Source organism: Olea europaea, chromosome 1 (assembly GCF_002742605.1).
Source record: "Olea europaea var. sylvestris chromosome 1, O_europaea_v1, whole genome shotgun sequence".
NCBI classification, from domain to species: Eukaryota; Viridiplantae; Streptophyta; class Magnoliopsida; order Lamiales; family Oleaceae; genus Olea; species Olea europaea.
In genome coordinates, this window is record NC_036237.1 from 4,498,217 (window position 1) to 4,521,369 (window position 23,153).

The 23,153-nt window shown below is 37.3% G+C and overlaps 1 protein-coding gene across 1 annotated transcript; it reads left to right on the forward strand.

Moving 5' to 3' along the window:
* Nucleotides 1-12,821: 12,821 nt before the first annotated feature.
* Nucleotides 12,822-13,969, forward strand: LOC111403337. The gene is made up of 4 exons (XM_023031797.1): nt 12,822-13,130; nt 13,223-13,342; nt 13,433-13,528; nt 13,655-13,969. Exons 1-4 carry the CDS (start codon nt 12,822-12,824, stop codon nt 13,967-13,969), a joined length of 840 nt encoding a protein of 279 aa, XP_022887565.1.
* The last annotated feature ends 9,184 nt before the right edge of the window (nt 13,970-23,153 follow it).

The following is a 23,153-nucleotide window of genomic DNA, read 5'->3' on the forward strand; positions in this document are numbered from 1 at the left end:
ATAAATAAATAAATAAATAACTATATATATATATATATATCAAGTGTAAAGTTTGAAATGCAACAAATCATGTAAAAATATTTCTTCTCGCGTTTTTAGAAGCAAACTCACTAATTAAACTTTCGAAATCAATATTTTCTTGAAAGTCTTGCTCAATAGATATCAAAACTAATACATTCAATCATTCTTGTAACATGGTTGATCGCAAATACGATTTTAATAACTTCAATTTTGAAAAACTTCTTTTAGCAGATGCAATAGTAACGAGAATTGTCAATAATGTTCTATAAGCAATACATGTATTTGGAAAGCAATCCAATCTTTTCAAATAAATCAATATATCAAAAGCCGTCTTTATTTTTTTTAAGTACACTCAAGGATGGTCTATTAGGGATATGTTTGACACTATGAAATATTTGATATTCCTGAATGATGGGTTTGATTTAACTAAAATTTATCTTTTGTTGAGTACACTCAAGGAGATAAGTTTTGGAGGCATGTTAAGCTAACACATAAGATGTGTGAAAACAAAAGAGTTTTCAGCTTAATGATCTGGGAGTTGTATGAAGATACAATTGATAACAATATCTACCCAAATGTTTTATTAAGATTTGTTGAGTAAACTCAAGATCTTAATACAACGAATGGGATCCCAGCCCACTGGGAATCAAATGTGGATTCAAATAATTTATGTATAAGGGTTATGAATTTATTTTAAACAGTGGGAGCACGTTTAATTAACGTCCATTTTGAATTTGTGCATATGCATTATAATACATATTAATTCTATATTTTTCATCATTTTTAGTTTTTAAATCATGAGTAATCATATGAATTTGAGAGGCATACTGGATGCCAACAAACTGAACGAACCAAATTTTCTCGATTGGCATCGCAATTTGAGAATCGTTCTCAAACATGAGAAAATTGGGTATGTCTTTGAGCAACCCTTTCCAGTGGTGCCCACTGAAAATTCCACTAAGGAAGAGGTGGCTGCTTACAACAAACACAGTGATGACGATAACACTACAGCATGTGTGATGCTTGCAGCTATGTCACCTGAGTTGCAAAAGCAACATGAGGGTATGGATGCTTACACTGTGATTTTTCATCTCAAAGAGTTGTATGATGAACAATCTCATGTGGAGAGGTATGAGACCTCTACACAACTATACTGGTGCAAAATGGCAGAGGGATCTTCAGTCAATGCTCATGTGTTGAAGATGATTGGTTTCATTGAGAAACTGGCTTCATTGGGTTTTATCATGGATCATGAACTAAGTATTGACTTTGTTCTGCAATCTCTGCTAGATAGTTATTCACAGTTCATTATGAACTTCAATATGAATAAAATCGAATGCACACTCACTGGGTTACTAAATATGCTTAAAACTGTGGAGCCCAATGTCAAGGCTAGCACTAGGCATGTCTTAGCTATTCATTCCTCCAAGGGCACTAAGAGGAGAATCAAAGGAAGTTTTAAGAAAATATCCAAAAGGGCTAAGGGCAATAACAAACCAGTCAAAGTAGGCAAGGACAATACCAAATCTGATGACCCATGCTATTACTGCAGATTGAAAGGTCATTGGAAGAGGAACTGCAAGGCTTACCTCGCTAGCTTAAAGGAAAAGAAGTCTTCTGAAACTTCTACTTCAGTTATTTTTGTTATCGAGGTTAATATGTCTACTTCATTAGCTTCTTGGGTATTAGATACCAGATGTGGATCTCATATTTGTATAAACATGCAAGGACTAAAGAGAAGTAAACCACTACAAAAAATAAAAGTTGACCTACGCGTGGGGAATGGAGCAAGAGTTGCTACATTAGTTGTAGGGACATACTTCTTATCACTACCTTCGAGCTTAGTATTAGAATTAGAAAATTGCTATTTTGTTCCCGCCATTATTAAAAACATTATTTCTATTTCGTGTTTGGACATGAATGGTTTTTCAATTAATGTTAAGAACAAACGATGTTAGTTTTATAAAGATGAGATCTTTTATGGTTGTGGTGTGTTGCAAAATAGAATTTATATTCTTGATACTGAGTCGTCTACTATGAATATAGAAAATAAAAGGCATAGAAGTGATAATCTAAATAATACATACCTCTGGTCTTGCAGATTGGGTCATATTAACGACAAACACATTTCCAAGTTACATAAAGATGGATACTTGGGGTCAATTGATTTTGAATCATTTGAAAAATTCAAGTCGTGCCTGTTAGGCAAAATGACCAAGTTCCCTTTTACTGGAAAAGGAGAAAGAACCACAAAACTGTTGGGACTAATACACACTGATGTATGTGGACCCCATGTCAATCACTTCCAGAGATGGTTTCTCTTACTTTATCACATTCACTGATGATCATTCCAGATATGGTTATGTGTATCTGATGAAATTCAAGCATGAAGCACTTGAAAAGTTCAAGGAATTCAAACTTGAAGTAGAGAAACAAACTGGTAAAAATATTCTCACGCTGAGATCAGATCGAGGTGGAGAATATTTAAAGGGAGAATTTTTAGATTATCTAAAAGAGAATGGGATTCTCTTGCAGTGGACTCCGCCATATACACCTCAACATAATGGTGTATCTGAATGGAGAACGCACTTTGTTAGACATGGTACGATCTATGATGAGCCATGCAAACATCCCAAAATCATTTTGGGGTCATGTACTAATTGCTGCCTGCTATACACTTAATCGTGTCCCATCTAAATCGGTCGACAAAACTCCATACGAGCTATGGAGAGAAAAAAGACCAAACTTATCTCACATGAAAGTTTGGGGTTGTGACGCTTATGTAAAGTGAAATGAATCAAATAAGTTTGAGGGATGCGTATTTGTGGGATATCCAACAGAGACAATTGGATATCAATTTTATATATCAGTTTTATAATCCTGTTGAGAAGAAGGTGTTCATCTCAAGATATGCCATATTCATAGAGAAAGATTTTATTCTAGAAGAGGGTAGTGGGAGCAAACTAGAACTTGAAGAAGTTCAAGAATCCATAGATACTGTTAACCAATTAGATGAACATGAGTCTGATCCCACACCTGTTGACGGACAGACTCTTGATCAGGATGTAGAGACCCCTGAGGACACTCCAGCTTAGCGTAAATCAAGTAGGATCATTCGACCTCCCAGAAGGTACAAATTCACGATTACTAATCAAGTATTATTAGTCGACAATGATGAATCTACAAGTTACGCAGAAGCGAAGTCAAGTGTTAACTCGAAGAGATGGCAAGAACCCAAGAAATTCGAAATGAACTCAATGTATGAGAACAAGATTTGGACCTTGATCGACCTTCCAGGTGGGATAAAATTGATAGGTTGTAAATGGGTTTACAAGAAAAAGGTCGATGTGGATGGAAACGTCCATACATACAAAGTAAGGCTAGTAGCGAAGGGTTACACACAAAGACAAGGTGTTGACTTTGATGAAACTTTTTTGCCTGTAGCCATGCTGAAGTCGATTCGAATTTTGTTTGTAATAGCTGCATACCATAATTATGAGATATGGCAAATGGATGTTAAAACTGCTTTCCTTGATGGAAACTTATAAGAGGAGGTGTACATGATACAACCTGAAGGTTTTGAATCCAAAGGAGCCAACAAAGTATGTAAGCTAAATCGATCCATTTATGGATTAAAGCAAGCCTCTAGGAGTTGGAATCTTCGTTTTGATGAGACAATCAAAAGGTTTGATTTTATCAAAAATGAAGATGAACTGTGTGTTTACAAGAAGACAAGTGGAAGCGCGGTCGTATTCCTAATATTATATGTCGATGACATTTTATTAATGAGAAACGACATCCCAATGCTTCAATCGGTAAAATTATGGTTTTCAAAGAATTTTTCCATGAAAGATATGGGAGAGGCAGCGTATATCTTGGGAATCAAGATCTATAGAGATAGATCTAAAAGATTACTAGGCTTATCCTAATCTTCGTACATAGATAAAATTTTGAGAAGATTTAATATGGAAGAGTCTAAAAGAGGTTTATGTCCCATGTCACATAGGATTTACCTCTCAAAAGATATGTGTCCTAAAACATATGATGAAAGGAGTCGCATGGATAAGATTCCTTATGCTTCGGCGATAGGATCTATCATGTAGACGATGCTATGTACGAGACCAGATGTTTCATATGCTCTAAGTGTTACGAACAGGTTTCAAGGAAACCCTGGTGAGAAACACTGGATAGTGGTTAAGAACATTCTTAAGTACTTGGGAAGGACTAAAGATGTGTTCTTGATCTATGGAGGAAATGAACTAAAAATTCATGGGTATACTAATGCCAGCTTTCAAACTGACAAAGATGATAGCAAGTCTCAATCAGGATATATGTTTACTCTCAACAATGGAGCGGTTAGTTGGAAAAGTTCCAAACAGGAGACAACCGCAAATTCAACGACGGAAGTCGAGTACATTGCTGCTTCTGAAGTAGCGAAGGAAGCTGTCTGGATCAAGAAGTTCATTAATGAACTTGGAGTCGTTTCTAGCATTGTTGATCCCATACCTTTGTATTATGATAACAATGGAGCTATCGCACAAGTGAAGGTAACGATAGAGCGAGTTCTCATAGATGACAATATTGCAGATCCGTTGACAAAGCCGTTGTCACAACAGAAACATGATCGTCATATGGACGCTTATGGTATTAGATACATGAGTGATTGGATCTAGTGCAAGTGGGAGTTTGTAAGTTTTATGCCCTAGATCCAATCGATTTAAGTTGTAAACACTTTTAATATATTTTAATGCATTTAATTTTGACAAGATATATTAAATAATATTAAATAATAGAGTCTGAAGATCTAAGTTTAAGTAATTTGTTAATCACAAGGAGTTGTGATTGTGAAATATAAATTACGTATGATTGGATCTTGAATAAATCGTGGTAGTAAGTAATAACGAGATATGAATATCGTTAATACAGATAGACCATCACATGTGGTATTTCTTATTTGTGAAGTAAGTAGCTGATCTCACGAGCTAAAGTGTGGTGACACTTCACGTGGATGTTTTGTTATAGAACAAAATATTGGAGACCCGCTAAGAGATTCCACATGGATAACTATCTGAGTGTCAGTGGTTAATCTCTAACGTTCGGTAGTGGAATTGGTCCTATGACTTGAGGTTTTCATAGTGCCTTGAATGAGGACAGTCATGCTTTGACGGTGTTGGATGTTGCTCTGCCAATGGCCGCTAATACGATATCGTTCGGGTATGTTAAGAACCATATGAAGGATGTGAATGATCAATAGAGGATTCGTCATTCTTAGATAGTAAGAGATTGTGATCTGCATTTTGTTCAATTAAGTCAATAATGAAATCCTTGGCCAAGGTATACATATAAGTCGAAAAAGAGTTTTCGACTCATATTGACTAAATAGTAGAATGAAAGATATGATCGATAATCGAGATTGACACACTTCTATATCTCGTAGTTGATCGGATCATATTGAAGAAGGGATTATAGTTTCATGGTAGATAAACAGTTTTGGTTTTGTCATACCACGTGACATTTTCCGTCATATGTGTTGCCCTAATACATTGATAGATGTCAATCTGGGACAACGAGTGTGAATTTGTGATAAATTAGAAAGGTGTTTAATTTATCAATTTTGATTAGATCAAAATAATATTTCACGTCGTTAGGCATCGTGGTCGAGAACCTGATGGGTCGCACACAAAAGAAAATTGGAAGATTGCAAATTGCCAATTAATTAATTTAATAATCGTTGGATAAATTAATTAATTGGATTGATTATTTATATCCCCGAATTAATTAATTGGATTAATTAATTCACGGACTGGGTTTATTAAATGGATTAATTAAATATTGGACCAGACCGGACCGAGCTCGTTTGAGTTTATATAAATACATGGCTAGGGTTTAAGATCCATATTGTTTTCATAATTCTTGCTGGCACAAGAGGAAAAATCCTAGCCGTTGCAGTCTATTCTCTGTGTGGATTTCATTGGAAGCTGGACAATCGGACAGCTGTGGGAGGCAGATTCAAGTTGCTGGAGTAAAGATAACGCAAAAGAGTTTGCAAAATTCATTAAAAGGTATATTTCTCATCACAATTCTTATCTAAATAAAAAGATGAATCTTGATGGGAATTGAAACTGTTTATTTCCGCTGTGCATGTTTGAGTAAAGTCCCAACACCTTGTGCGTCCAAGATGATCGAGGTGCCTACTAATTTAAGTTTAATATATTTACGATTTTGTTTCGTTTAGATTAAATTATATTATATATTTGTATCATTTTGGACTTATGGCCAGTCTTGCATTTGGGTGAAAACTAGGTATCGAGTTATAATAATATCTTTCTTGAAAAGTTTATTTTTGGATTATTTAATTTGAAAAATTATTATTGAACAACATAATTGGAAATCTAGTAAATGACTGGTTCCAATTTAAGACTAAGTCCTTGTTTGAGTCACGTTCTTGCCCAAAAAAATACTTTTTAAATAGTGTATTGATGGAAAATATGTGGTTAAAAAATAAGGAAAAATTTTGAATTTACGTATAATATTATTTTATTGAAGAATGTGCAGTTGAAATGAGGTCAAATAACCGTCGAAGAATGTATTTTTTTTTTTTTTTTTGGCAAGAACGTTGCTCAAACAAGGGCTAAATAAACTAACAGGAAATAAAATAGGGTCTCATGAATTAATTCATACAAATCGTACCCATTAAACGTCAGTTGGTTCAAGAATCAAGATTCTACCTTATTAGACCTTTTTATGGATTGGCTAGCATTTCTCTGATGTCAAACGTAGCTGCTGCTTCGCCATCAGAAACTATTTAAGTTATGGTATGGTTACACATCTTATGGTTTGTTTGGTGGTTAATAATATGATGAATCTATTGCAAAATCTTTGTTGAATTATGGTCTGTTGTAGAATTACATTCACACACGTGTAAGCACGGACATATTTCATTATAATTAATATGAAATTCTAATTCGCTATAGCTAAAGGCTTAAATCCGTTAGAGAGGTAATAATACTAAGATGGATACAAACATTGATTTCCTACTAAAAAGTTAAGGTTAATTTATTCCAAATTGTTTGATAATATTTTATAAACTATAACTATTAATTCAAGTGAAATATTTAATACCTTAGGTATTGGTTTAGTACTTCATGTTTAAGAATTTTTACACACTGTATTATTGATACATATTTGTTGTTGTATTTGATGATATCAATATATAATTAATGGAAACCAATTTTTCATGTCCAAATATGTGAATGGCATCTATGTCCATAAATCCACTTTGACTATTCAATATATACGTTGTTAATTGGTGAGTTAAATGGAGTAGAATTGAAATCCTACGGATAAGAAATTGTCATAAGTTATTGCCGATAAAATGAAATCGTTAGAAATTGTCCATTTGATTTATTGACAATTACTTGGTTGCTTGTAATGGAACTATTAGTTTCATTAAAAGTTATTATTGAATGAAATCAGAATTCAAGTAAAGGGTTCTAATTTGATTCTATAACACAAGGGTGTAGGTCAACACTTCTCGACGCATCTGTTATGTGACTTATTCGTCACGGTGAACTTTCATTCACTACAGTTCATTTCAGTAATTCTCGACAGATGATTCGAGTCATCTATCAAGATTAACTATCGTTCTCGATAGTTAAAGATATTTTTTTTTGACATATAATAGTTTTTCGACAAATCAGTTTGGAATACATTTGTTCACACATCCAACTTTTGTTCATCCGAACATTACATGTGTATTTGGTATTAACATGTATGAAATGTTATGATCTAACATTTTTTGCTTTCCACCCACATTTCTCAAAGAAGCAATTTCAATTACCTAAAAGTCATCATAGAGAATTTTGATGATCTACAACAGAAAGATGTCGGCAACTCATGCCTTGGATTCCTGGCTGAGCTTCTTGACATACAATTCTCAACCCAATTAATCCAACAATTATTGTTCAGATATATTTGAACAGATAAGACAAAAGAATTGTGGTTCAATGTACAATGGCACTTGACTAGGTTCAGGCTGCAAGAGTATGCGATCGTGAAGGGATTAAAATATGGTCTCACTCCGGAAGGTGATCAATTTACTAAGGTCATGGAAAAAAGGAGACTCAAGGACAAATACTTCAAATCCATGGAGAAGATTTCATGTGCCCAATTGGAGAAGGCTTTTCTCCGACTGTCGATGCCTGAGCTGATCGATACAAGCTCGACCTTACTTTAATTCCCGAAAGAGTATTCAATGCTCTGAATAATAATGTGGGTACCAATATTGACATATTGTCAATCACCGATAACTTGGACATATTTTTGGACTACCTTTGGGATAGTGTGGGGTACAATCGTCTATTAAGGGGATTTAGGGGTAGTAGGCAAGGAAATTTCAAAAGGCTAAGGTAAGGAAGGATAGGGAGATTAGTTATACAATTCACGACTTGTCCATTACCATGCAAGTACGAATAATTATTTCTGATGATGTATTCATTAATTCAATACAAAGATATTGTCATGTGTATGGAAACTCTTATTACAATGGTATTTTTTTGGGACAAATATGGGCGTTTGAGGCGGTATTTGAAATTGGTGAATGGTTTGGTCAGAGGCTTGGTCAACGATCGCCAATGCTTCTTAGCTGGACATCCACAAAACAACCGCAGCAACGTACCTATGAGGCATTCTTCAACAATATGTAGGTATTTGATCTTGTTGAATTTCTAATCAATCATTTAATTTGGAAACTGTATAGAATACATTCCCATGGACACTCAATTTCTATTTTCGTAGCCACACGTGCATGTGACACGGCATCCCACTGACGAGGAGCGTGATCAACCACATATCTCCACTCTCGTGCCTATCGAAGATACTACTGTACTTGATTTGGACGACATTACCAAGAATATTATCACTCCACAGTTTCACGTTCAGCAAGTGGACAGCGAAGGAAATGATGGATTGTCTATAGGGGAAGCTAAAGAACAAAAGACTACAAAATGAGACTCGAAGGATGAGACGTTTGGTGGTGATGACCGTTCGGGTGAAAATAATGGCAATGAAGAGTCAAGTGATGATAACAGTGGAGATGGCACCGGCGACGAGTCAAGTGACGGTGATAGTGGAGACAGCAACTGTGAACATACCCTTGGAGGGCAAACGGGTGTGTTTTCCACGCCTTGCGCGCCCAGACATACTTTTCACGTGCATGCACCGTCAACAACCCATCGCCTAACTGTAAATTTTGGAACACCCTTGATGAGAGAGAAATTTGAGAAATTGTTGTTGGATCAACGAATCCTCATCGAAATGTGACTCCGAACAGTATCAATCAGCATGTGACTTCTGAATTTCCAAGACTCAAGGAATTCATATCGACACATGTGACCCCATCCGGTTCTACCATCTCTGCAACTACGATGGATGCATATGAGCCTAGAGTACATGAAAATTTATAGCAAGATGTGCGTTAATCACTTAATAGTTTAAAAGTTCAGATTAATAAGTATAACGTCATTTCAGTAGTACCCAAACTAGGAATCGATGACAGTCTGTTAATATTGCAACTGTGATTTTGAACTAGATGGAGGAGGTATCGACCCATGCTCGGATGAACATGAGGGTCGATTGCCTAGTAGGAACCAGGAAGTGAATGTTATGTGTGTTAATTATAAGGAATTCAAAATTTTTAATACTTTCGTCTCATTCCCTAATACGCAAACTAGAAATATTGAACTAATGTCCGTTAATGTTACAATTGTTGTTTTTAACAAGATGGAGGAGGCATCGACTTGTGCCCAATAGACCATGAGGGTCCATTGGCGAATGAACTCTGATAAGTGTGTTTTTGCACACTTATTTAGAACACAAACATGACTTAATAATAAGGAAAATGATTGAATTGTGACTTAATCTCATACATTTGTGAATTTTAGGGAACAAAGATGAACATGGTGAAATTCAGGAGAAAAGCGCAAAAAAGGACTAAAATGATGCAAAGTGAAAGTTTGGGACTAAAGTGAAAATATCCAAAAGTTGATCAGATGAACAAATAGAGAAATTGATTAAGCCAATTGCCAATTGACGATATCATGGGATGATGAAATGAAAAGAATGAAGAGAAGATGCCAAGAAGTGAAGGATGCAAGTGGGAGGACCAAAACGCACATCTGCCATAGTTGGTAGTACTATGCGACCGCATAGTGCTACCATCTATGCGGTCGCATACTAGCATACCAAAGACAAAAAGGCACCAAAAATTTACTCTATGCGACCGCATAGAGTTGCTCTATGCGGTCGCATAGAGCAACATTAGGGTAAAATTGTTGTTTCCTTTTTCCGCCAAAACTCTTATAGAAACAATATTTTTAGGGTCCTATAAATACAAAAACTCGATCAGAACATGAGGGGACGCCATTTTTTACATGTTTTTGAGAGAATTTGAAGGAGAAATAAAGGATAAAATAAGAGAACAACATCGCGCCAAGTGAAGATTGGATTGAAGATTGATTCGGGTGATGACGTTTCTTCAAATATTTTTGTGTTTTCTTCTTTTTAGCATGTTAGGCTAGATTTATCATTGCTAGGAGATCGATGAACCTTGTAATACTACGTTTGATTGTTGACTTGGATTTTTGACGTATTTGAACACAAGTTCCGGATTTGATTGATTTATTACATTTTTATTTTCATATGATTGTTGTACACATAATTATATGATTGTGGTGGCCTGTTTTATGCATTCGAAAGAAGGAAAATAGGTTCGACATAGTATAAGTCATCATAGGGTCCGATAGGGGATAGAAATATATCTCTATGCCTTATGTGAATCATTGGATATTCGTGAATTTATAATGCATTTCGGTCTGTTAGTATTCGTCATAGAAATATAGTCGAATCATATATTAGGATAGGTTTGGCATTGCTCGAGAGAGATTGCTAAATTAAAATAGGAATATTGATTCATCTTTTGTGGAACTGCGTGTCAAAGTTGCATAGTTGACAATTGAATGGGTATTGCTTGGGGATTCATGATCCTAGTGCGTTAGTATATCCATTAATTCCATAAAATTCTAGTGAATTGCATCCAAGTTATTTTGCATTTAGTATAATTCTTAATTCATACTTGCATCAAAGGTTACATCTTGTTAGTTAAAGTACAAAACCTCAATTTGATTTTTGTGATTCGGTTAAGGTCATAATAGGTTAATTTGAACTAATTCAATCCTTGTGGGATCGATACTTGGACTCATAGTCCATTTTACTACTTGTTAACAAACTGTACTCTTGCGGTGGGTTTTGAATCGAAACAAATAATTTCGTGAACAAGTTTTTGACGTCGTTACCGGGGATTGAAATTTAGTTTTAATTTTATCTTTTGTGACACTAGTTCGAACTTATTTAGATTAGTAGCAGTCAACTTACTAGGTTTAATTTATTATTACTTCAATTTAATTTTGTTTTAATTTTGCTATCTCAGGGCTTGTATGCAAGGAGCACCTGATCAAGACTTGGTTCTCATAGATCCAGAGATCGAACGCACATTTCGTTACAGGCAAAAAGAAGCAAGAGCGGCACAACAAATGGCTAACGAGTAAAATCGATCGGTAATTCCACTCAACGAAGGCATGGCAGTTGAAGATGATGCAAATACAGTACTCGGGGACTTCATGGCTATGTTGGTGGTTCAAAGTCAATCTAGCATTGTGTATCCTCCATTTGGGCAATCGAATTTCCAGCTAAAAACAAATGTGATTCAACTATTTCAGAATGGGCATCAATACCACGGGATGGCTAGTGAAAATCCGCATACACACATATCTCGATTTTTGGATATATGCCAACACTTTAGTTACCAGGGTATCTCGGATGATGCTATACGACTGCGGTTGTTTCCACACACCTTACTGGATAAAGTACTTGAATGGCTGGATTCACATCCCGTCGTAAGCATCACCACTTGGAACAAGCTAGCCCACAAATTCTGCACCAAATTCTTCTCGCCAGCTAAGGTATCCAAAATGTGACATGATATCTCTATATTCAACCAATGTGAGTCCGAATCATTTGAAGAGGCATGGAATCATTTCAAAAATATGTTAAGGAAGTGTCCGCAACACGGCTTTGACAAGAAGACACAGATCTGATTTTTCTACACTGGACTACTTCCATCCTTCAAGAGCATGGTGGATTCATCATCTGACGGGTCTATCTCCACAAGAACAATTGACAAAGCATGGGAGCTATTTGAGAGAATGGCTACAACTTCAGCCATGTGGTCTACAGATCGAGTGGTTCAGAAGAGAACGCCGGGGGTTTATGAAGTAGATACTTACATAGCATTGTCTGCAAAGATAGACTCTTTGTTCCATAAGGTTGAGAGCATTTCACAGATCGCCACTGCAAAACAAGTCAAGAAGCCTAGCTGTGAAGAGTGTGGAGCAGACCACAATACTATTAATTGTCCAATTCTCGCACAAAGGGTCGAACATACAGATTTTGTGCAATGGGGTCAAGGCCAACAGAACAACCCACATTCGAAAACCTTCAATCAGTGCTGGAGAAAACACCTAAACTTCTCGTGGAGTAATCAGAATCAAAACAGGTCATAAGGTCAATATCAGCAACAGGATAAAAAGCCACCATTGGAAGAGATGTTTGAGAAGTTCATGGCAACAACCAATCGGTATATGGAAGCCAACAACCTGTTTATACGAAAAATAGATGCAACTCTTCCAGACCAAAGTGCAGCAATCAACAATTTGGAAACATAAATGAGATAGATGTCAATCTCCATGACGGGTAGAGTACCAGGAAACTTGCCCAGCAACACTGAAATCAACCCTAAGGAGCACGCAAAGGCTATAACAACCAGAAGTGAAGTACAACTGCCAGAGATATATGTAAAAAGATTGGTAGCTAGCAAGGAATCAGCACCAACCTCAGATGATGAAATTATGGAACAGACTGAACAAATAATAGGGGATGTGGTCAAGAAGAATTCCAATACATCACGGGGTACAGCTGCCATTCCTATCAACCCTCATGAGCCTCCTATTCCATTCCCACAGAGGTTGAAAAGTAGAAATTGGATCAGCAATATAGTAAGTTTCTTGAAGTTTTCAAGAAATTACACATCAACATCCCATTTGCTGAGGCACTTGTTCAAATGCTAAGTTATGCGAAATTTCTCAAGGATATCCTCTCCAACAAGCAAAAGATAGAAGAAAATGAAACAGTGATGCTAACTGAGGAATGCAGTGCTAGAATCCAGAGAAAGCTGCCTCCAAAATTAAAGGATTCAGGGAGTTTTACTGTACCTTGCACTATTGGAAATTGTCATTTTGATAAAGCGTTGTGTAATTTAGGTGCAAGTATTAATTTAATGTCTCTTTCTGTTTTCAAGAAACTCAGCTTAGGAGAAGCTAAGGCCACAACAGTTACATTACAGGTAGCAGATCGATCCTTTACACATTCAAGAGGGATCATTGAAGACGTGTTGGTAAAAGTGGAGAAGTTCATATTTCTAGTCGATTTTCTCATCTTAGATATGGAGGAAGATAAGGATGTTCCACTCACATTGGGGCAATCTTTCTTAGCTACTGAAAGAGTAATTGTCGATGTTCAGAAAGGGCATCTTATACTGAGGCTTGGCGAAGAGCAAATCTCTTTCAACGTGTTCAAGGCAATGGAATTCCCTACCGAGTCAGACAGCTGTTTTCAGATCGATGTAATTGATAGAATAATTCAAGATACATTTCGGCTACATCATCCTTCTGATGCATACAAGGCGTGCATTGCACATTCTCAATCCACTCACACTGATTCAAGTGAGATTAAAACATGTGCATGGTTTCTGGAAACCAATCCACCATACATGCGCAGAAGTTACTTCGAAGAGCTGGGAACTAGGACTACAAAGTCAGTGCCATCTATTCAGTAACCTCCCAAATTGGAACTCAAGCAATTGCCACCATACCTTCGATATGCTTATTTGGGGGAATCTTCTACACTTCCAGTTATTATTTCAAGTACTGTTAGTGAAGTAGAGGAAGAGAAACTATTTCGGATGCTAAGGGAGAATAAAATAGCCATTGAATGGTCTATTGCAGATATCAAGGGGATCAACTCGTCACTGTGCATGCACAAAATACTCATTGAGGAAAAATTCAAACCAAGCATTGATGGTCAGCGAAGATTGAATCCACACATGAAGGAAGTGGTGAGGGCTGAGGTATTGAAGTTGCTCAACACAGGCACCATCTATCCAATATCAGATAGTGCATGGATCAGTACAGTATAGGTTGTTCCCAAGAAAGGGGGTATCATAGTGATAGAAAACGAGAAAAATGAGTTGATTCCTACACGAACAGTGACTGGATGGAGAGTTTGCATCGATTACCGCAAACTAAATGCTGCTACTCGAAAGGATCACTTTTCACTACCGTTCATTGATCAGATACTAGAAAGACTAGCAGGGCATTCCCATTACTATTTTCTAGATGGGTATTCCGGGTATAATCAGATTCAAGTAGCACTTGACAATTAGGAGAAGACAACTTTCACTTGTCCCTACGGTACCTTTGCATACCATAGGATACCGTTTGGTTTATGCAATGCTCCTATAACTTTTCAGTGCTGTATAATGGCTATCTTCTCAGATATGATTGAGAAATTCATGAGGTATTCATGAATGACTTCTTAGTGTTCGGGTCTTCGTTTGATGAGTTCTTGGAGCATTTGAGTCTTGTGCTACAGCGGTGTATGGAGACTAACTTGGTATTGAATTGGGAAAAATGCCACTTTATGGTACAGGAAGGAATCGTGCTAGGACACAGAATCTCAGAAAAGAGTATTGAAGTGGACAGAGTAAAGATTCAGGGGATCGAGAAATTATCACCACCTACATCAGTGAAAGGTGTTCGTAGTTTCCTCGGGCATGGCGATTTCTATAGAAGGTTCATCAAGGATTTCTCAAAGATTACTAAACCACTGTGCTATTTATTGATGAAGGAATCTACATTTGAGTTCATGGATGAATGTTTGCTAGCTTTTAACAGCTTGAAAGAGAAGTTGATTTCAGCACCCGTGATCATCACACCAGATTAGAACCTGCCATTTGAATTAATGTGCGATGCCAGTGATTTTGTTGTTGGGGCAGTATTGGGACAATGAAGAAATAAGATATTTCACATGATCTACTATGCAAGTAAGACCTTGAATGACGCTCAACTCAATTATGCCACTACAGAGAAAAAGCTCCTTGCCGCAGTCTACACCTTTGACAAATTTCGATCATACCTTGTGGGGTTAAAGGTCATTGTTTACACAGATCACGCTGCTATCAAGTACTTAATGGAAAAGAAGGATGTAAAGCCACGTCTCATTCATTGGATACTGTTACTTCAAAAGTTTGACTTGGAAATTAGGGATAAGAAGGGCAGTAGAAACATGGTGGCAGACCACTTGTCTCGACTCGAGACCACAAAATAGACAAGATAGTGGAAATCAATGAAGTCTTCCCAGATGAACAGATTTTTGGTGTGGAGGAGGCACCCTGGGATGCGGACATAGTTAACTACTTGGCCAGGTCTATCATGCCGCCTGATTACTCCAGTCACCAGAAGAAGAAATTTTTCGCTGAATTGAAGTATTGTTTTTGGGAGGGCCCCATTCTTTATAGGCGGGGGACTGATCAAATCGTTTGTCACTGCGTACCTGAGGAAGAAGCGCCTTTGATATTAGAACATTGTCATTCATCTACATATGCAGGGCATTTTGGTGCTTCAAAAACAACGGCGAAGATCCTTCAATCAGGTTTTTACTGGCCTACATTGTTTAAGGATGCTTTTGAATTCGTGAAGAGGTGTGACCGTTGTCAACGGACCGGTAATATATCCAGGAGTAACGAAATGCCTTTGAACAGTATCTTGGAGGTGGAACTATTCGACGTATGGGGGATCGACTTCATAGGTCCATTCCCCCCATCCTTCTCTAATCAGTACATATTAGTGGCTGTGGATTATGTATTGCAATGGGTAGAGGCCGTTGCAATGCCTACCAATGATGGGAAGGTGGTGATTGAGTTTCTAAAGAAATTTTTTTTTACCCGCTTTGGCACACCGAGGGCTATAATCAGTGACTGGGGCAAACATTTCTACAATCATTAGTTTGAACAATTGTTGGCTAAATATGACGTTAAACATCATGTAGCCACTACATATCATTCCCAAACCAGCGGACAGGTCGAAGTGTCCAATAGGCAATTGAAGCGAATACTTGAAGTCACAGTAAGCTCGTCACGAAAAGATTGGTCTAAGAAACTGGACGACACCCTGTGGGCCTACAGGACTGCATTCAAGACCCCTATAGGAAAGTTTCCATATCAACTGGTTTTTGGGAAAGCATGCCACTTACCTCTTGAGATAGAGCATCATGCTTACTAGGCAATGAAGAAATTGAATTTGGATTTGAAGGCTGCTGGTGAAAAACGTCTACTACAACTTAATGAGCTGGATGAGCTCAGAATGGAAGCCTACGAGAATTCAAGACTCTACAAAGAGCGCACCAAGAAATGACATGATATGTACATTCAGAGGCGTGAATTTACGGTGGGGCAAAAAGTGCTACTCTACAACTCTAGACTTAAGCTGTTTCCAGGTAAGCTACGATGGAGGTGGTCTGGTCCGTATACTATTACACAGGTTTTTCCACATGGGGGAGTTGAGATCACTCACGATAGCAAGGAGATATTCAAGGTCAATAGACAGTGTTTGAAGCACTATTGAGGCGATGATTTTTCGAAGGAAAAGTCTACCGTTCATTTTAGACCACCAAAATGACGCAATAAGGTAAAGTCGAGCTATCGACTATAATCTAGCGCTGGGTGGGAGGCAACCTACTGTATCCTTCTATTAGCTTACTTTTCACATTATTTTTAGAATTATTTCATTTTCGTATTTGCATTTTTCTAGGTCATCGGTCGTACATGCATGTTAATTGGATCGAATTATCATCCTCATAATTTTCTAGGCAATACACACATAGTCGGTGAGTTTGAAATGATTTTGGGTGTTTGGAAGCATGGTTCATGCTTTTTTAGATAAAAGAACGTTTTAAAAAAAGAGAGAGAAAAAATTGGTCTATGCGATCGCATAGACATAATGTCTATGCGAGTATAGACAGTAGCCGAACATATATTTAGGGAAATTTTTATTACTGTGCGACCGCATAGATTAGTACTATGAGGCCGCATAGTAGATCTCGGTCATGGTTTTAAACCATGATCGAGCCATTACTCTCTCATTTTCCCCTTTCTTGCCTCACACACTCTCAACTTCACACACCACATTCTCACACGAATCACTCCCTTATTTCACTACACTCCCCCCATTATCCCCATATATATCGACACTCCATGCCTCCATAGTGAATTCAAGGTGAGTTCATTTTCCTATTACCTCTATGTACTTTCCTCTACTTTTGTTGGTCATGCGATATTAATCTTTGAACTTGTTTGTGGAGAATGGGCATTAGGTAGTTGTTGGATTTGTGAATGTTGAACTTGGATTGTGTTTTGGATTGATGGCACATCACACTTTCGGTGTTTTATAAGGTTCACAATGAATGAGTGTTACCTGTTCGATAAAATTCGTTCTCGAACTTCATGGTGCATTATGTGGAATCTTGCATTTGATAATCTAAATATATACACTATCCTACACATTACAATCAAATGCCATGGAAATTGAGCTAAACCACACACAATTCGACACACATGTTAGGCTCATGTCACTTCACCGCACGCACTTCGTCTCCTGCGTTAAGTGCCCATACGACACCCAATGCACATGAAATTTGAATATGTGTCACTCTACACCACATACTTTCATATGCCTAGAGGTTGCTTGGGAAAAATTCAAGTTTTCTCGATGATGTCCGGGGGTGAAAGCGCACACTTACTCACGAGTCACTTGACACAGTTTAGTTGTTTTGCGCTCTGTTTGTGTGTAAATTGTTATTTTCCCTTCCTTATACGTTCTTGAGCATGTTTTCTTGACATTTTCATGTTACCACATTCACAACCACTTGCAAGGCCATGTATCACATCACATCCATTTTGCAACACGTAGGCACATGGCTAGGTCACGGCATATCACGGCACCCTATGTCCTTTACTTTTCACCATTATTTGGCATACCAAATGAAGTCCATTTACTTTGAAATTTGAATATGTGGTAGATCTCATTGAATACTTTCATATGCCCAGGAAAATTTTGATATTTTTCGATGATGTTCGAGGTTGAACACGTGCACTCGGTCATGGGTCCAATTTTTAAAATGTGCTTATTTCGGCCTAAATTTCCAGTTTTTCATCTTGGCATTCTATTTCCTGTACCTTGTGTATAATATTTTGATAAGTGCACACCACGGCATTCTATATGCATGTTGAAGCAAGTTTGGGGGATTTGTGAAATACTTGACTTGCTAATCTCATTCCTCCTATCGTTTTTCAAAATGAAGTTTACTAAATGCTATTCATTTTCCTTTACAGGATGCCTCCGAAGAGAACATCAAAAGGAAAGGAAAAGGTTGGTTCCACATCTCGCACTGCCCAGACTAGAGAGCCCGAGGGGGGTGTCCGACGTTTTCTATCTTCGGACCAAGTAGCCCGCTATGCTAATATTGTCCGTGAATGGGCACTCATCCCCAAGAGATCAGTCAAGTTTGATGATTTTCCAGGTTTTGAGTTGGTTTACTTAATTCGAAACTTTGGTTGGGAGAAAGTGATCGAGAGACCACACCCCGTCTATGAAAACTTGGTATGAGAATTCTATGCAAACTTCAATGTTGAAATTAACACACCTAGTTCCGACCATCTGTCGGCATACCGTGAGGGATTTACTACTGGCAGTGGAAGCGAAGTTTCGTGTAGATGCCATATCCGTCTGCACCTGCCGGATGGTGGTAGTCAGTGCCGCAAAGGAGTACTGAAGCTGCTGCATGTCTCGGCTGTGTCCAGTCATAGTGGCAAATATCTGCCTCAATAACTGGGTGTCCACGTCAGCCAGTGGTGTTGGAGCCTGTGGCATTTCAAGTCCTCAGCCACTAGCCCTTCTGCAGCCTGTTGCTATCGCCGGCGCTCATTTTCCAACTTCTGTTGATGTTTAATTCGGGCTCGGTCCTGGGCCTCGAGTGTGAGGCATTTGATAAATGGACTAGGTTTCTCCAGTGCCTCCCGTAGCTGAACCTATATGCCAGCAGCTCTACAAATCCCATTTATCAAGCTCAGTTTGGAGACGAGGGTTCAGGCCATGCAGATGGAGCAGACCCATCAGTCCACCATGTTGAGAGAGATCTTGTCCCGCCTTCCCTCCCCTCCTGGCAATGATGATGCCGGGCCCAGCCTTCCGTCCCAGCCACCATTTTGGTCAGGGGAGTACTATTTTCCCCATTTTGCCTTTCATCTTCTTTTTGTCCTTAAAAATTATGTCTTTAATCTTTTGTTAATCTGACATTGAGGACAATGTATTAACTAAGTTTGGGGGGTGACATAATTTTAAATCTCTATCTGTGTTCATCATTATCTATTTTCCACTACTTTCCATTACTGCATAATGTGTGCATGATGCGTGTTATAAAAAAAATATAAAAAATAATAATAATTGCATTTTATTCAGTTTGTTTTAAATTTTCTTCATGCATGCTTGTGTGGGCTCGATAACCTTGTTAGTTATGATGATATTATTAGACTAGTGTAAACTGCAAAACTTTGGATCTGGTGTTACTTAGACTAACTGATACTTGTTGATGCAACACTTGACACTGTCTATGCACGCTATTGATGCTTGCAATATTAGGAGAATGACTAGATTTTGGGCATAACATAGGAAAAGAATGATAACCCTCTACTCAATTAGCCCATAAACTACCTTAAGACAGTTTGGTGAAAGTTGAGCTATTATAGGAAAGCATTGAGATAAGCGGGGGCTCCGTGCACGAAATTTATTGTGTGGATTGCCTAGACTAGTGGGATGAAGAGTAGATGAAAATCTTAAATTGGGGGTTGGTTTTGGAAACTAAATGTCTAGAAAAATGACAAAGGGCACAATTTTAATATGTGAGAATAAAACACTTCTTTTCATTCCTTTATGACTCGAGCAAGTAAGCCTGTAAGGATATTTCAAAATCTGGTGCCCTAAAGCCAACTGGCCTAGGAGTCACCGGCCCAAAGTTTGATACATGGGTCATATAGAAAGCAAGAGGGAAAGAAGTTAATAAAAAGTCATCTTATCAAGCCTTTTTAACTCGAGTAAGCCTGCAAGGGTTTAAAACCTGGTGCCCTAAAGCCAAATGGTTTGGGAATCACCGACCTAAAGCTCATTACATGGTTTATATAGAAAGCAAATGAGAAGATGACAATCAATCAGAAATTAAAGAAATGTGAGAAAAACAAAAGAGAGACAAAACATGACGAAAAGCCCTTAGACATTTGGTTGAAGAGACTATACCTCTGAGGCAAGACAAGTAATCTAGTTTAATCTTGAGTGCCGAAGCAATCAAATCTAGGAGAGCCTTCACTTTTTGAAATGTAGACTTGTGATAATAATGCTAAATTCAAACTACGAGAGGGTGAGGACTACAACTATATAAATTTCTAATCTTAATACACAACCCCGAGATAATAGAGTGAAAAGAATAAGTTTGGGGGGTTGTATATCTCTCGAGCGAGTAAGGATATATTTGACCACTTGGGGTCGGGACTCAATTTCATCATGAACCTGATATGTTGGCATGAATTCACACACACAAGTCAATTTGCATTTAACAAGTAAAGGTTGATGTCTTGTTTGCACAGATAAATTTTTAAATACTCAGTCCAATCCTGAGCCACAACAGGGTATTAAGCCATATTTGTTCAGAATTAAGTCACTATCTCTTTTGAGGACAAACAATAGTTCAAGTTCGGGGGATTTGATAAGTTTGTTTTTGCACACTTATTTAGGTCACAAACATGACTTAATAATGAGCAAAATTATTGAATTGTGACTTAATCTCGTACATTTGTTAATTGTAGGGAACAACGATGAACATGGTGAAATTCAGGATAAAAACACGAAAAAGGATTAAAATGACGCAAAGTGAAAGTTTAGGGACCAAAATGCAAATATCCAAAAATTGATCCAATGAAAAAATCGAGAAACTGATTAAGCTAGTTGCCAAACGATATAATGGGATGATGAAATGAAAAGACTCAAGAGAAGATGCCAAGAAGTGAAGGATGCAAGTGGGAGGACCAAAACGCACATCTGCCATAGTTGGTAGTACTATGTGACCGCGTAGTGCTACCATCTATGCGGTCGCATAGTAACATACTGAAGACAAAAAGGCACCAAAAATTTACTCTATGCGGTGGCATAGAGCAACATTAGGGTAAAATCGCTGTTTCCTTTTTCCGCCAAAACTCTTATGAAAACAATATTTTTAGGGTCCTATAAATACAAAAACTTGACCAGAACATGGGGGATGCCATTTTTACATGTTTTTGAGAGAATTTGAAGGAGAAACGAAGGATAAAACAAGAGAACAACATCGTGCCAAGTGAAGATTGATTTGAGTGATGACGTTTCTTCAAATATTTTTGTGTTTTCTTCTTTTTAGCATATTAGGCTAGATTTATCATTGCTAGGAGATCAATGAACCTTGTAATACTACGTTTGATTGTTGATTTGGATTTTTGACATATTTGAACACAAGTTTCGGATTTGATTGATTTATTACGTTTTTATTTTCATATGATTATTGTGCATGTAATTATATGATTGTTGTGGCCTATTTTATGCATTTGAAAGAAGGAAAATAGGTTTGACATAGTATAAATCATCATAGGGTCTGATAGGGGATAGAAATATACCTCTATGCCTTGTGTGAATCATTGGATATTCGTGAATTTATAATGCATTTCGGTATGTTAGTATTCGTCATAGAAATATAGTCGAATCATATATTGGGATAGGTTTGGCATTGCTCGAGAGAGATTGCTAAATTAAAATAGGAATATTGATTCATCTTTTGTGGAACTGCGTGTCAAAGTTGCATAATTGACAATTGAACGGGTATTGCTTGGGGATTCGTGATCCTAGTGCGTTAGTATATCCATTAATTCCATAAAATTCTAGTGAATTGCATCCAAGTTATTTTGTATTTAGTATAATTCTTCATTCATACTTGCATCAAAGGTTACATCTTGTTAGTTAAAGTACAAAACCTCAATTTGATTTTCATGATTCGGTTAAGGTCATAATAGGTTAATTTGAACTAATTCGATCCTTGTGGGATCGATACTTGGACTCATAGTCCATTCTACTACTTGTTAACTAACCGTACACTTGCGGTGGGTTTCGAATCGAAACAAATAATTTCGTGAACAAACTCCATGAGGTAAATGGTCTGTGCATTAATTTTGAAGAAATAAAAAATTTAAATACTTTCATCTCATTCCCTAGTATGCAAACTAGAAAAATTGAACTCATGTCTGTTAATATTGCAATATTGCAAATGTTATTTTCAAGTAGATAGAGAAAGCCGTAGAGCCTGAAGTGTCATGCTCGGACAATGAGAAAGTTCTCTCAGCTTATGGCGTGACGGAGGCAGATGGTAAGTTCTATAATGTAGAAGTTATACTATGCTCAATTCCGATTATATACTACAAGTATATTGAGTAGAAAGCTACCGTGGAATGTCTTCTTTTAATTAAATGCAAATGGTATAACAATGTTGGATAATGCCATAGACAAAAGTACACTTCCAACTTCTAATGACATGGTCCAACCTAAATGTATGTTCCTAAAGAATGATTCATGATATTGATTTCAGGTAGTCGAGCAAATAATTTGATATTCGTAGGCTATATTATGTTATTATTTGGCATTTCGGATAGATAATTTGACCCATAGTACTTTTATGTAGGCCATGTCATTAGATTGTTGATGGCGGCCACCATACCCGTCGAAGGCAACGATGTTGTTAACACAAAGAGGTGGCGATTGATAAGCATTCGATTTCCTGCAACATTTATCAGAACTCCGTACACTAAAGAGAAGAGAAAAAGAATAAAAAAATAATGT

What these genes read in the sequence shown, in the direction of transcription:
- LOC111403337 (XM_023031797.1), top strand. Translation starts at nt 12,822, where the DNA reads ATGACGGGTAGAGTACCAGGAAACTTGCCCAGCAACACTGAAATCAAC. An exon ending in GAAATTGGATCAGCAATATA is followed by an intron (nt 13,131 to 13,222) that starts GTAAGTTTCTTG and finishes AAATTTCTCAAG; the next exon opens with GATATCCTCTCCAACAAGCA. An exon ending in AGGATTCAGGGAGTTTTACT is followed by an intron (nt 13,343 to 13,432) that starts GTACCTTGCACT and finishes TCTGTTTTCAAG; the next exon opens with AAACTCAGCTTAGGAGAAGC.